The 15,164-nt window shown below is 38.0% G+C and overlaps 1 protein-coding gene across 1 annotated transcript in view; it reads left to right on the forward strand.

The window, feature by feature from the left end:
- Window positions 1-407: 407 nt before the first annotated feature.
- The window catches only part of st3gal2 (ST3 beta-galactoside alpha-2,3-sialyltransferase 2), a 53,140-nt gene continuing 38,383 nt past the window's right edge, over window positions 408-15,164 (forward strand). Inside the window, exon 1 of the mRNA XM_061970483.2 lies at window positions 408-440. Coding sequence (XP_061826467.1) covers window positions 408-440 — 33 coding nt within the window. The remainder of the gene's footprint in view (window positions 441-15,164) is intronic.

A 15,164-nucleotide genomic window follows, 5' to 3' on the forward strand; every position in this document is an offset into this window, starting at 1 on the left:
TTCCGCCATGTTTGTTTGTGTTGGCTTCACTATGTGACCTCACAGGAAAATGGACGGGTATTTATAACGATGGTTAAAATCAGGCACTTTGAAGCTTTTTTTTAGGGATATTGCGTGATGGATAACATTTTGAAAAAAACTTCGAAAAATAAAATAAGCCACTGGGAACTGATTTTTAATGGTTTTAACAATTCTGAAATTGTGATAATGTTCCCCTTTAAAAACCTTGTTGAGGCACTACTTTCCCACTGCAGGGTGTTATGTCCAATTTAGATTTTAAAAAAAATCTGATCGGGAAACTGAGGTTATTACTCGGATCATTAATCATACAGTAAAAAGCTATAATCATTGCATTCCTACTCTGTTACGTGTGGGTCGCATCTTACTGCAGGGTTCGTTCCCTCGGGATGCAGACGGACCACTACGGACAAAGCATGCAGGTAAGAGGATGATTTATTTTCCATAAATCAGTCAATAAAACAAGAATAAACAGAAAAGCGGGCCGATAGCATGGGAAGCTATGCCTTCAGTGACAATCTACAATATAAATAGTCATGAAAATAAAGAAAACTCATTGAATGAGGAGAAGGTGTGTCCAAACTTTTGGCCTGTACTGTATATAAAGTGGCAATGTGAAGTGTTTGACCAAACAAACACTCACTAATCAGAAAATAAGCAGTCTCACAGTCCAATATGAACAATCCACCCGAATCTTGAGTCTGTCAATCAATGTTTTAATCCTAACCCAGGATGTCTGGGGGGCATTTGGTCATATTCTATTTGCCCCAGTTTTCTGTACTTTAGCTTGAAGAATTGTTCTTTATCTGGACCTATTAGTTGAATACTCCTGCCGCATCTCATTTTTAATGAATTAATTGTATTTTTAGCATATGCAGTGCTACAAGCTGTATGCGGAAAAAGGCCCGCAAGGGCAATCATTTGGACACGTTTGACTCTACTCTTATGTCGTTTTTAGACAAGCCAGGTGCACTGTCACATAATATCACTAAATTGCATTTCACTCTCACATGTGAAACGCACCTTCTGCCTTCCTTGCAGTGTGAAAAGGTCAGGTGGAAACGGAGAGTGAGCATCCAATTAGATTGCAAGGTTCACATAGGTTACGCACCACTCACCTGAATGCAAATTGCAGCTGAGAGGAGATGAAAAGAGCGAAATGAGTAGCAATAGGAGGGAAACAGTGTGTCACCCCTGCCGTTTTAACGGAAATATTGGAGAATTCAGGTAAAAGGAAGGCTGTCTCAAAGTGAGGCATAATGGCAGATTCAACGATGTGCGGGCAGGTGGTTGCAAAGAACGCTGATGTGAGAATAATGACTCGTTGTTGGGTTTCAATAGATCCATTGTTGTCTAAGAAAATAAGCGTGATCTGCAGCAACGTGACACAGACATGGACTTTATTCTATCTGTTCAGTCAGGATTTTATTTTGAAACTACCATATTCTACTAAGATGGTTATGCTGCCCATCTTTGCATCCATCTAATCAACTTGTTTTATATGCTGGCACATAAAAGCAGGCTTGGAAATCCAATAGCGAGGACCTGTCTACACCGCTTTGTCAAGCATCCTGTTGTTGTTTTTTTATACACTTCACTTGTACCATCTGCACTGAATAGGAACTAGCTGCATGGCAGAGTAGCAATGGGACCAGTGGTTACTTATACTGCACCACAGAAAAAGAGTTTTGGGTTTCAATCTGTGTCTTTGCAGCACTTTCTAAAATAAAAGTAGCTGTCTCACAGACAATAGATAGTGTGCAGAGGGGGAAATTTGTTGAAACTAGGTGCCAGTGTGACCTTCAACCACACCGGAAATAAACAGGACTTTTTCTGTGAAATCCCTGAAACTGAATAAAATCGGTCAGATATTGCACCGTATTTTTTGGAATATATGGCGCACTTAAAATCCTTTCTCAAAAATCGACAGTGCGCCTGATGTAAGGCGTAATGGTGTAATAAGTGTGACCAGGAGATGGCAGTCACACATAAGAGATATGCCAGTAAACGAGACCAAAACTTTAAATGTTCCATTGAGAATATAGAACATTACACACGGCGCTCAAAAATCTGTCAAAATGTTTTAGTATGACTTTGGTAAGCTATGAAGCCGCACCGCTTGATGCATTGTCGGCGCATTAAACATACGAGTATTATTATGGTGTGTGTATAAGGACCGCAAAATGGCACCTATTAGCAGAAATTATCTGGAGTTTTGTTTCGCAATATAATGCGAAAATAACTTTTCTTACCTTCTGCCTACTGCCTGCTGATCTGTATTTGAGATCTGCATAAGTACTGAAAATGCGCGCGCGTCCGCCATTGTAGTCCGTGCCGACACCGTAGTTGATAAGCTTCTTCTTTTTCTTTACCTTCTTGTTATGTGACATTCATCTTCCGCTGTTACCATTTTTTAATATAAAGTAGTGTAAAGTTCTTACTTATATCTGTCAGTAGACTAGCGATCAAAATGCTAAAAACTGTAGTGAGTTCACCCACGGAACTTTAGTTATTAGAGGGTTCCGTCGGACGATTTTTCACAGGAGACATTTCCGGCGTTGAGCCACGGATGAGGAGATGCTGCTTCGTTATTGATTGAAGTAAAGTCTGAATGTCATTAAAACAGTTAGCTCCATCTTTTGACACTTCTTCCACTCCCGTCCTTGCACGCTACACCGCTACAACAAAGATGACGGGGAGAAGACGCTGTTGAAGGTGAGTCACGTAAATAAGACGGCGCATCCTAAAGTGACTGTCAGAAAGACACTTGAAGATGGTCTGTAAAACATAATGTATGCAACACTTTGACCAAAGAACCACCATTACATGTTATGTAGACCACAAGATAGTGTTTTACATTTAGAAAAAAATCATTTAATGTGCCTTTTGTATGAAAATAGACCTGCTCATTGGCAGTGCGCCTTATAATCCGGTGCGCCCTATGGTCCGAAAAATACGGTAACCAAGAACATGCATTATTTACATATTATTACAGTGGAAATGTGTTTATGTCGACGCCCCTCAGACTGGCTGACTGATGTCGACATAACCAAAACCGTAACTATCAATTACTTGCATGTAGGGATGGGTACCCTTTCGCATTTGAATCGATTGGTACCAATTTCCAATACCACGGGAATCAATTTCATTCTAACGTTATGTTATATATTGTAACATTGCCAAGAAGCAGTCTGACTGAGTTTGCTCTGAATGCTTGGATGCTTGTTTCTTGACCAAGTGCTTTGAGCGGGTGCAAGTCTGCAACCGGACGTGGCAACACGTGCAACAAAGATATCAAAATATGGCAGCGTTTGATTTTACATGAATCGGTACCTAGTACTGTCAACGGACTTCGTTCTGGTACTTATCCCTACTTGTACGTTTACTTGTGACTTTTACTAGAGACATAAGGACAATGGGCGATAATAATAATAATAATAAATGTTATTTGTAAAAAGCACTTTACATTGAGTAAACAACCTCAAAGTGCTACAGTGTATTAAAAAAATAAAAATAAAAAAGATAATAAAAATAAAGATAATAAAGGACTTTTTGTTATCGTTTTCCTTCATTTGCGCATATTTCTATTTAGATTCTGGTTTTTATATATTTTAAGCTCTTAGCTAGCCATGCTGCTGCAGTAATTTCATCATGTCTTAAAGGAGAACTGCACTTTTTGGGGAATTTTGCCTATCGTTCACAATCCTTATACGAGACATGACGACAGATGTTATTTTTTTGCATTCTAATTATTAAATAAATGCGATTAAAAGGCCGCTTACAATGGAGCCTATGGTAGCCGCTCTATTCCTTCTATAAAGCCCTTAGACCAAGCATCTCTTTGTGTTGTTCTCATCATCTCCAGGTCCTAAATGGCTGTCAAAGTATACCAACTTGTCGGAATACATATTTATACTTCTTCTGTCCAGATGAGAAACATGATTTATAATCGACAATAAACTTCCAGGGAGCAAGGAAGCAAGGAAACACGTTCACAATCATTATAAGAGACATGATGACGGATGTTATTTTTTTGCATTCTAAATGTTGAATCTCAGTAAGACTAAAATAATGCTATTTGGTAACAGTAGAAGAGAAAGTCAAACACAAATACAAATAGACGGAATAGAAATTGAAAGAGTAAATGAAAGCAAATTTCTAGGTATAATGATTGATGATAAATTGAACTGGAAATCTCACGTAAAAAATATACAACATAAAGTATCAAGAAACACGTCAATAATGAATAAAGCAAAACATGTTCTAGACAAAAAAATCACTTCATATTCTCTACTGCTCACTAGTGTTACCATATCTGAGTTACTGTGTAGAAATATGGGGAAATAACTACAAAAGTACACTTCATTCATTAACGGTGTTACAAAAAAGATCAGTTAGAATAATACATAATGTTGGATATAGAGAACATACAAATCCTTTATTTATTGAATCAAAGATACTGAAATTCCACGACATAGTGAATTTGCAAACAGCTAAAATTATACACAAAGCAAACTATAACCTGCTACCCAAGAATATACAACAATTCTTCTCAAAAAAAGAGGAGAAATATAATCTTAGAGAAAAATGTAATTTAAAACATTTTATATGCACGTACAACACTTAAGACCTTCAGTATATCAGTATGTGGAACTAAATTATGGAATGGATTAAGCGAAGCAATCAAACAATGTACTAATATGATCCACTTCAAGAAACTCTTCAAACTTAAAGTGTTTACAAAGTACAAAGAAGAAGAACCATGATAAACATTCTGAATTTATTTAATTCATCCATTCTTTCACTCTCAAAATAATCTTACTTATCTCATCATATGAAATATAACTTACTTCACCAATTATTATTTATTTTTTATTGTGATTACTTATGGAGTATATTGTGAATAAATTGAGAACAGGAAGTGAACTAAAGTTTTGGCAACTGTTGTGTAAAAGAAAAGGGGTAGGATTAAATAAGCTCTGCTTCTACCTACTCCTTTTCGGACATGTTGAAAAGAGAAACTGGAAATTGTGATGTATCATGTTGTATGCTTGAATGTTCGAAATAAACTCAAACTCAACTCAACTAAATATTAAATAAATGCGATTAAAAGTCTGCTTACAATGGAGCCTATGGTATCCGCTCTATTCCTTCTATAAAGCCCTTAGACCAAGCATCTCTTCGTGTTGTTCTCGCCATCTCCAGGTCCTAGATGGCTGTCAAAGTGTACCAACTTGTCGGAATACATATTTATACTTCTTCTGTCCAGGTGAGAAACATGATTTATGATCGACAATAAACTTCCAGGGAGCAAGGAAGCAAGGAAACACCTCGCCAGTCGATCAAATTGTACACAAGCTTGTGATCACGGCCTGTTCAGTGCTAGACTGCTTCATCCCAAGTGCAGGACTAATAGACTAAAAATCTCCTTTGTCCCACACGCCATTAGACTGTACAACTCCTCTCTGGGGGAGAAGGGGGTACTAGGATGGCAGGGGATGCAAAACAATAACAGTGCAATACTTTTTCATAACATGGTCACTACTGCCTAGTTTCTCTTGTTATATTCTTATTTTACTGTTATATTTTGCTTTTTATTTTTATTCTATTGTAATATTTCTATTTATTCTATTTTGTTTCCATTTATACCCCCATTATTTACTTTTTACTTTTTAAATTCGATCTCAATTTTGTACATTGCTGCTGGAATTCTAATTTTCCTGAGGGAACTCTCCTGAAGGAATCAATAAAGTACTATCTATCTATCTATCTATCTATCTACTATAAACTGTTTGTCTGCGTTAGCGCAAATAATAACAATATCACTAATAGTTGGTTAATATTCAAGTCACGAAATGTAAATGGAGGATTGTTGGCGCTTTTTGGGTGGTTATTTATTGGCTTTTATGGGTGGAATAGTGGAGCTCACATTGGCTCCGCTATAAATAAAGTTGGTATGGTATGGTATATGCAGACTTTTATTTATGTTTATTTAATATTCAGAATGCATTAAAAAAAGTTCATCCGTCACCCTGTCTTTATTATTATTAGCCTTTATTTAACCAGGTAAAATCCCATTGAGATCAAAGATCTCTTTTCCAAGGGAGACCTGGCCAAGAGGGCAGCAGCAAGGTTACATTTAAAACAGTAAACAAATACATAAAACATCACATTTACAACATTAAAACTTGCTCACATGACACATGTGCATACAGACAAGGTAGACTGCAGTCCTTTCACAGAAGCTTTAAACTCATTCAACGTAACTAGGGTTTGAAGTTTAATATTCGATTGTAGGTTATTCCAAACCTTCGGTGCTGAAAACCTAAATGCTTTCTTGCCCAGTTCAGTTCTTACTTTGGGGACGACAAATTGCAGAACATTCATTGAACGAAGATTGCATACTTGCCAACCTTGAGACCTCCGATTTCGGGAGGTGGGGGGCATGGTCAGGGTGGGGCGGGGGCGTGGTTGGGGGCGGGGCTAAGAGGGGAGGAGTATATTTACAGCTAGAATTCACCAAGTCAAGTATTTCATATATATATATATATATATATATATATATGTATATATATATATATATGTATATATATATATATATATATATATATATATATATATATATATATATATATATATATAAGAAATACTTGACTTTCAGTGAATTCTAGCTATATATATTTATTTTATTATATATATATATATATATATATATATATATAAATAAAATAAATACTTGAATTTCAGTGTTCATTTATTTACACATATACACACACATAACACTCATCTACTCATTGTTGAGTTAAGGGTTGAATTGTCCATCCTTGTTCTATTCTCTGTCACTATTTTTCTAACCATGCTGAACACCCTTTCGCAGGTACCCAGAAAGGTTTCAAGTACCACCAAAAAAACGGAATCTCTGAAGACAGTATAAAAATCTGTGTTAAAGGTGTACAAATACTGTTTGTATAATAAGCATGTTATTTTTTACAAATGAGGGTTAAGAGTTCAGTACTAAAAAAAAAAGAAAAGAATGTGGCTTAAGTACAGTTTTTTAATTGAGCTGCTGCATTTTTTGGTTGGGTTGTTTATTTATTTTGAGTAACTTCTATACATTTCTAAAAGGGGAGGAATGTAATAGTGATCTATGTTTGTCTGTTGCCATCTCCTGGTGAATGTTGGCTATAGCGTACTGGGGTTACTTTTTGGTTGGCCAACGATTTACGTGGTGTTGCGCACCTGACGTCACTCAGGTCCGCATGGAGCTGGAGGGGGCGTGGCTTCCAGCTCCGCCTGAATTTCGGGAGATTTTCGGGAGAAAATTTGTCCTGGGAGGTTTTCGGGAGAGGCGCTGAATTTCGGGAGTCTCCCGGAAAATCCGGGAGGGTTGGCAAGTATGAAGATTGTGACTTCCTTGTTTCTTTGTTAAAAGACAAGACAGATAAGATGGAGTGATACCCAGAATGGTTTTGTCGATGAAAACATACCAATGATTGAGGCGTCGAGCACATAAAGATGTCGAGTTAACCATTGATTATAACACACAATGGTGAGTAAGGGGAGCGTAGTTGGTGATGAATCTCAGTGCCCCGTGGTACACACACTTTCATAATGATTGTGAACGATAGGCAAAATTACAACAAAAAAAGTGCAGTTCCCCTTTAAGCGGGCAGTTGATCAGACTTTTTTCCAAGAAGTAGTTTGCAAGCTAACAAACTATTTTTCAAACAATTTTGGTGGAGGACTGTGCTTCACTAAGCGACGTATTGGTTATATGTGGTCATTAAAGTATTGCAAAAACAAAAAGAACAACATATTTTGGCACAGTACTGTAAATCTGTGGACTTAATTTGTTGCATAAAGTAGTCACTTACCTTGAAAGGCATCCCTTTGTTTGGCAGCCAAGCAGAAACCAATGAAGAAGATATGATTGGAAGTTAAATGGTGTGTGGGCATGTTTACTTCTTGGCAGGCTTGTTCTATCTGGAGCAGATATCTACAAAGCCAATGATAAAAACAGGACAGGAAGTTAAATGTCTGAAAGATTAAAACTGAGAAAAATATAGGATGTTTGGTAAATGCTCCATGGTACAGGTACATGTATATGAAACCAGAAGAGGTAATGGCTTTGCAGTGACACCTTTTATCTCTGGCTGCCAGCAAAGTGCACCATCATAATTTTTCAATGAGATAACGGCCATGTTCTCTTTCTTCACATGCTTCTGTGGTCAATTACAGTCATGTGAAAAAACGAGGACTCCCAATGGGGGGTATGTATTATAACTGACGGCATTATGATTTGTGTACGCTAACTCCCCTACTCATGGACACCTACTGTGTTGCTTGTGCACATACACTCCATGGCAGTGCTGTAGGAGTCACAGTAGCTTAAAATGTCTCACACCACTCTACAAAACACCCCCTGTAAGAAATGTCATTACAGGGGGCATGGGTGGAACTTTAAGCTGATGTGTCCCCAGCTCCAAATTGCACTTTTTTAAACCAAAACATATTACAACACCACCAGCGGCTAGCATATTTTACCAGCAGTGGTTTAAGAGAAGAGATGCATTAAATAAATGTATCTGTCTCAATTAGAAGTTAAACTTTGTAAACATCACAGTTTGGCCCAAATAAGATCATGTTCAGGCTGTCCGTCAGGGCTGGTTAGTGCTAATGCACATGCTCGTTGTGCGCATGTATACACACAAGTATGGCTGCAGCTATTGATTATTTATATATATATACACAAGTTATCGGCTAAAACACACTTTATAGCCTCAAAGCGTCTTTTAGGGAAAATAGTTGAAATAAGCAAGGATTTTTCTGACTAGTAGTGATGGGTCCGGCAACACCGATGCATCGGCGCATGCGTCGAGCTCATAGAGCAAAACCCTGTGTCGGTGCGCGTACCGCTTTTAGAAAGTCACGTGACCGATCATGAGCTGTTTCGGTCACGTGACCGATACGTGAACGGTGTCTCACTGACGCCTCCTCTGTGCCCTGTGAGCGGGTCTTTTCTAAAGCCGGAGAAATAATAACTAAGAAGAGAAATCGTCTAAAATTTAATACGTTGGAAAAACTGTTTTGTTTTTTTATAAAAATGTGTAAAAAAAAATATATATATACAAAATATCCCAGTCCACAAGCATCCTCATTCACAACACGTTCTTAGATTTCCATGTTATGATACATGTTCACATTGTTTATTGACTGTATCTAAAAAAGATAAAAATATATTTTTATTTAAATGAAGATATGAAATAATCCTAAATGAAATACAATGACTTGGTTTATATTATTGTATATACTAGGTCAGGGGTCGGCAACCCAAAATGTTGAAAGAGCCATATTGGACCAAAAATACAAAAACAAATCTGTCTGGAGCCGCAAAAAAATTAAAAGCCATATTACATACAGATAGTGTGTCATGAGATATAAATTGAATTAAGAGGACTAAAAGGAAACTAAATGAGCTCAAATATACCTACAAACGAGGCATTATGATGCAATATGTACATATAGCTAGCCTAAATAGTATGATAGCATTGATTAGCTTGCAGTCATGCAGTGACCAAATATGCCCAATTAGCACTCCCCACAAGTCAATAACATCAACAAAACTCACCTTTGTGCATTCATGCACAACGTTAAAAGTTTGGTGGACAAAATGAGACAGAAAAAGAAGTGGCATAAAACACGTCCTAGAAAGTCGGAGAAAGTTATACATGTAAACAAACTATGGTGAGTTCAAGGACCACCAAAATTAGTAGGACAAAACGGCGCTCGCCAAATACTCGAATCAGTGAAGCATGTTTAATATAAACAGTGGGATTTATTACAATTAGGGAGGTTTGTGTCATGTTTGGCTTCCTACAGAAACCATATTAAAACAAAAAATAAATTCTTTCCCCTCATCTTTTTCCATTTTTCATACATCTTTGGAAAAGCTCCAGGGAGCCACTAGGGCGGCGCTAAAGAGCCGCATGCGGTTCTAGAGCCGCGGGTTGCCGACCCCTGTACTAGATCAAGGGTGCTCACACTTTTTCTGCAGGCGAGCTACTTTTCAATTGATCAAGTCGTGGGGATCTACCTCATTCATATATATAATTTATATTTACTTATTTATGAAATATAAGTTTTTGTTAACAAGTTAAAGGTGTTTAATGATAATGCAAGCATGTTTAACAAACATAGTTCCATCCATCCATCCATTTTCTACCGCTTATTCCCTTCGGGGTCACGAGGGGCGCTGGATCCTATCTCAGCTACAATCGGGCGGAAGGCGGGGTACACCCTGGACAAGTCGCCACCTCATCACAGGGCCAACACATATCGTTAATATTGTTAAAAAATTAAAGGTGTTTAATGATAATACAAGTATGTTTAATACATATAGTTAATATTGTTAACAAGTTAAAGGTGTTTAAAGATAATGCAAGCATGTTTAACACATATAGTTAATATTGTTAACAAGTTAAAGGTGTTTAATGATAATACAAGCATGTTTAACACATAGTTAATATTGTTAATAAATTAAAGGTGTTTAATGATAATACAAGAATGTTTAATACATATAGTTAATATTGTTAACAACTTAAAGGTGTTTAAAGATAATACAAGCATGTTTAACACATATAGTTAATATTGTTAACAAGTTAAAGGTGTTTAAAGATAATACAAGCATGTTTAACACATATAGTTAATATTGTTAACAAGTTAAAGGTGTTTAATGATAATACAAGCATGTTTAACACATATAGTTAATATTGTTAACAAGTTAAAGGTGTTTAATGATAATACAAGCATGTTTAACACATATAGTTAATATTGTTAACAAGTTAAAGGTGTTTAAAGATAATACAAGCATGTTTAACACATATAGTTAATATTGTTAATAAGTTAAAGGTGTTTAAAGATAATACAAGCATGTTTAACACATATAGATTCCTTTCTTTCATGAAGACTAGAATATAAGTTGGTGTATTACCTGATTCTGATGACTTGCATTGATTGGAATCAGACAGTAGTGATGATAATGTCCGCATTTTCGAATGGAGGAGAAAAAAAGTCCTCCTTTCTGTCCAATACCACATGAAAGTGGTTGGTTTTTGGCATCTTATTTGTCCAGCTTCCGTACTCCTTTGTATACACTTTACAAGAAATACATTGTCGGCAAACTCCGTAGCTTGCTAGCTTGTGCACGCCAGCTTCCTGAGACTCTTATTTTGTTAGCGCAACTGTGCAACTGTGCAGTTGGTCTTTGGAGTTTTGACGACAGGTACGGCGCCAGAGTCTGTTGAAATAAAGTGTTTCTCGCCTTCCAGTCGGTAATTTTAATGAGCTGGCAGCAGCCAGCGTCATCTCAGAAGACCCTCGGGTGCCGTGAATATCAATAAAGTGACGAAAGTGACGTCATAGTGAAGATTTATGATCGCTCATTTTTAGGACTATTTTTTTAATGCCTGGCTGGTGATCGACTGACACACCCTCCACGATCGACCGGTAGCTCGTGATCGACGTAATGAGCACCCCTGTACTAGGTCATAAAATCAATTAATTTCCAGCAGATGTCAGTATTTAGTGACACAGTATCGACACAGTACCAATACAGTTTTGCAATGTGTTGAAACGCTTCATGATGCCTCATCAACCCATCACTACTGACTCGCTTATTATTTCTTCTTATAATGTGTCACGTGTGGGTCGCAACTTACTGCGGGGTCGTTCCTCCCAGATACAAACAGACAACTCCGGACGACAGCGTGAGGTAGGAGATGATTTATTTATCATAAATCATAGCAAAACAGAAAACAAGCAAAAAGGACGCGTGCCTGTCGCACGCGGAAGCTAAGGCAAAAACTTAGCACAGGAAACATAGAAGCAAGAACCAGGAATATCCAAACGTAACAGTTGCATGGAGCAAACAATGAAGCCAGACTAAGCGTGGCGAGAAAGGTGAATAAATAGCTCTCTGATTAGTGGTCGACTGCAGGTGAGCGTGCCGACCACTAACCAGAGGCAGGTGAACCCAACTAATCCCCATAGAAACCAAAACAAACCCAGAGGTGCAGAAAACAGGAACTAAGGGAGTCCAAAAATAACAGAACATAACTAAACAAAACATGATCCGGCCACGGATCATGACATAATGGTCAAGACGGCTCAGAAGATCATCGGCCGCCCTCTCCCCTCTCTGACGGACATCTACACCTCCCGCTGCCTCAACAGAGCCAGTGCCATCATCAAGGACAGCACCCACCCTGGCTCTGACCTGTTCCACCTGCTGCCCTCTGGGAAGCGCTACAGGTGCATTAAAACCAAAACAAACAGGCTAAAGAACAGCTTCTTCCCCAGGGCCATAACCATCCTGAACGGACTGCCCCATTGTCCCTCATAACTGCCTTCTCTTCGGTGCAATAACCCATTCCACCAACCACCCTGTTTTTGTTTTTGTTTTTGTTTTTTTCATGTATATATTCATTTCACACCATATTCATTGCACTTCTACATTTTTTATATTTTTATATATTTGCACATTGTTTTTCTAGCATGCACACATCGCACTGTATGGAATGGCCTCAATCTCGTTACCTTGCGTAATGACAATAAAGCTGATTCTGATTCTGATTCTGATAATGCACATAACACTGAAATTGCACTTTCACCACGATTACTTATATTTAGAAAAAAATAAAATAATTTTAAAAAAAAACTGCCGTCTAAAACCAGGTAATATTATAATAAATATCGAACCAAACTAAACCAAAAGACTCTCTGATAAAGTACGATAAATTTAGTGAAATACATGAACAAATATTTTTTTGTCTTCTAAAATTTAGTGGGTGTGGCTTATATACTGGTGCAGTTAATAGTCTGGAAAATAGGGTTATGCCTGCAGCTTGGTAGAACGTGAGCGCCCTCTACTTAATCGTGATATACAGCAGCCATCAGTCATTGACCATTTTTCTAACGATGATAAAACTTTGAGAAAATCTGAAACACATGAATGCTAATATGTATTACAACATAATTTGAACACAATCCCCCACTTCCCACACACAAACACGTATTTATCCAAACAGTATTAGAGACTGATCCACACAACACAAAAGTCACACATAGCTCATTGGCATTCCACCAGCAGAGAGATGGCTGATGTGTTTAATTGGACACAGGGGAACTGTGTGAGGGATGGATAGGCTGTGCCTTTTTCTCCTCACTTTATCTCTCCCTGTCCCCGATCCATCTGTGTGACCAACCAAAATGCTGAAAACAACAAATATTGGGAAAGAGGGAAGGTCAGTCAAACAAATTGGAATGTTTGTAATTATTTTTTTAAATGTCATTTGAATGTTAAACAATAAAATAAACAAAGAAATCAAAACTGGTTTATGTCAACACCATTCAGACTGGCTGACTGGGGTCAACATAATTTATAATACCGTATTTTCCGGACTATAAGGCGCACTTAAAATCTTTTCATTTTCTCAAAAATCGACAGTGCGCCTTATAACACGGTGCGCAGAATGTACGGATTAATTCTGGTTGTGCCTCGAAGCAGTTTTATTTGGTACATGGTGTAATGATAAGTGTGACCAGTAGATGGCAGTCACAACAAGAGATACGTGTAGACTACAATATGGTGCCAGTAACCAACACCAAAACTTTAAATGTTCCATTGAGAATATAGAACAGCGGTTCTTAACCTGGGTTCGATCGAACCCTAGGTGTTCGGTGAGTCGGCCTCAGGGGTTCGGCGGAGGTCAAAACACACCCGACTCATCGTGTAAATACAAACTTCTCCCTATCGCGTAGTACGAATACGGCAACAGCTGACTGATTTGCAGGTGTGTCATTTGTTGTGAGTTTATGCACTGTGTTGGTTTTGTTGTTTGAACAAGGTGATGTTCATGCAGGGTTCTTTTTTTTTTTTTTTCCCATTTACAGCAATTTTGTGACTAAATTATATAAACATAATTACAAGAAAGCAGAAATGAGAGAACAATCTCTCAGTATCAACATGTGGTTTCCATGGCGACAGCCCAGTTGCACAGCAAATCTGAGCGATTGATTTGTTTTAATCAGCAAATGGCTTCTATTCATCTGGGGGAAAAAAAATAAAAAATCATCTTGCTGTGTTTTATTTATTGATTGAATTGTCTCCTGCTGTGTGCTGCACGCTTTGTATCACGGAGTCACTTTTTTTTCATATGAACAGTCAGACCCCCGATTTCCACTTGATACGAAACAGCCGCGGAACGGCACCGACATGCCGTTGACATTTGGCATTCCAGCACTAATATACGCAGAGATTCTATAGTTGCAGAGAGGTGTTTTCTGAAAACCAGAGCAGTTTTGTTTTCAGCAGAGTTGCTGACATGTTATTGTATTGTACGTACATATCTCCTGACATATTGTCACTTCTATAAATCCTACAAACATAGAGGGTATTGGGACGGGCAGCATGGTAATGGCTAAGGAATAAAGAACTAGATTAAGGGCTGAATAAAGGGAAACAGAAAAACAATGATGAATGAGTTGGTGTGGGGAACATACAAACTAAGAGTGAAGGAAATGGATGGGGGATGTTTGGATCTATCTGAAAATCAATTCCACTTCCAGTGATGGCGCTAGGTACACGTCCTGCGTCCCTGACGCATAAATATCTGAAAGGACGGAGTCAACTCTACTCTTCTTGTGTCCCAGGGACACGTCTCATTTTTCCCTACAAAAACAATACATAGTGTTTAAAATTTAAAGTACTAGTAGGGATGCAATCATTAGTAGGCGTTGTCGACGAGAATCATTAATAAAATTTGTCTCAGACAAATTCATTTTCTGATGATAGTCGGTAGGGCTGGGCGGTATACCATTATTACCAGTTATATCGTTTGTATTATTATTGTTGACTCACTACATAGGGAACCTAACTGTACTTCTGTTATGGAACAATGCTTCTACTTGAAGCATACTTGCCAACCTTGAGACCTCCAATTTCGGGAGGTGGGGTGTGTGTTTGGGGGGGGGGGGGACTCTCTCACACACACACACACACACACACACACACACACACGGGGGGGGGGGGGGGGGGGGGGGTGTATTTACAGCTAGAATTCACCAAGTCAATAATTTCATATATATAT

This window comes from Nerophis lumbriciformis, linkage group LG10 (genome assembly GCF_033978685.3).
Source record: "Nerophis lumbriciformis linkage group LG10, RoL_Nlum_v2.1, whole genome shotgun sequence".
NCBI lineage: Eukaryota > Metazoa > Chordata > Actinopteri > Syngnathiformes > Syngnathidae > Nerophis > Nerophis lumbriciformis.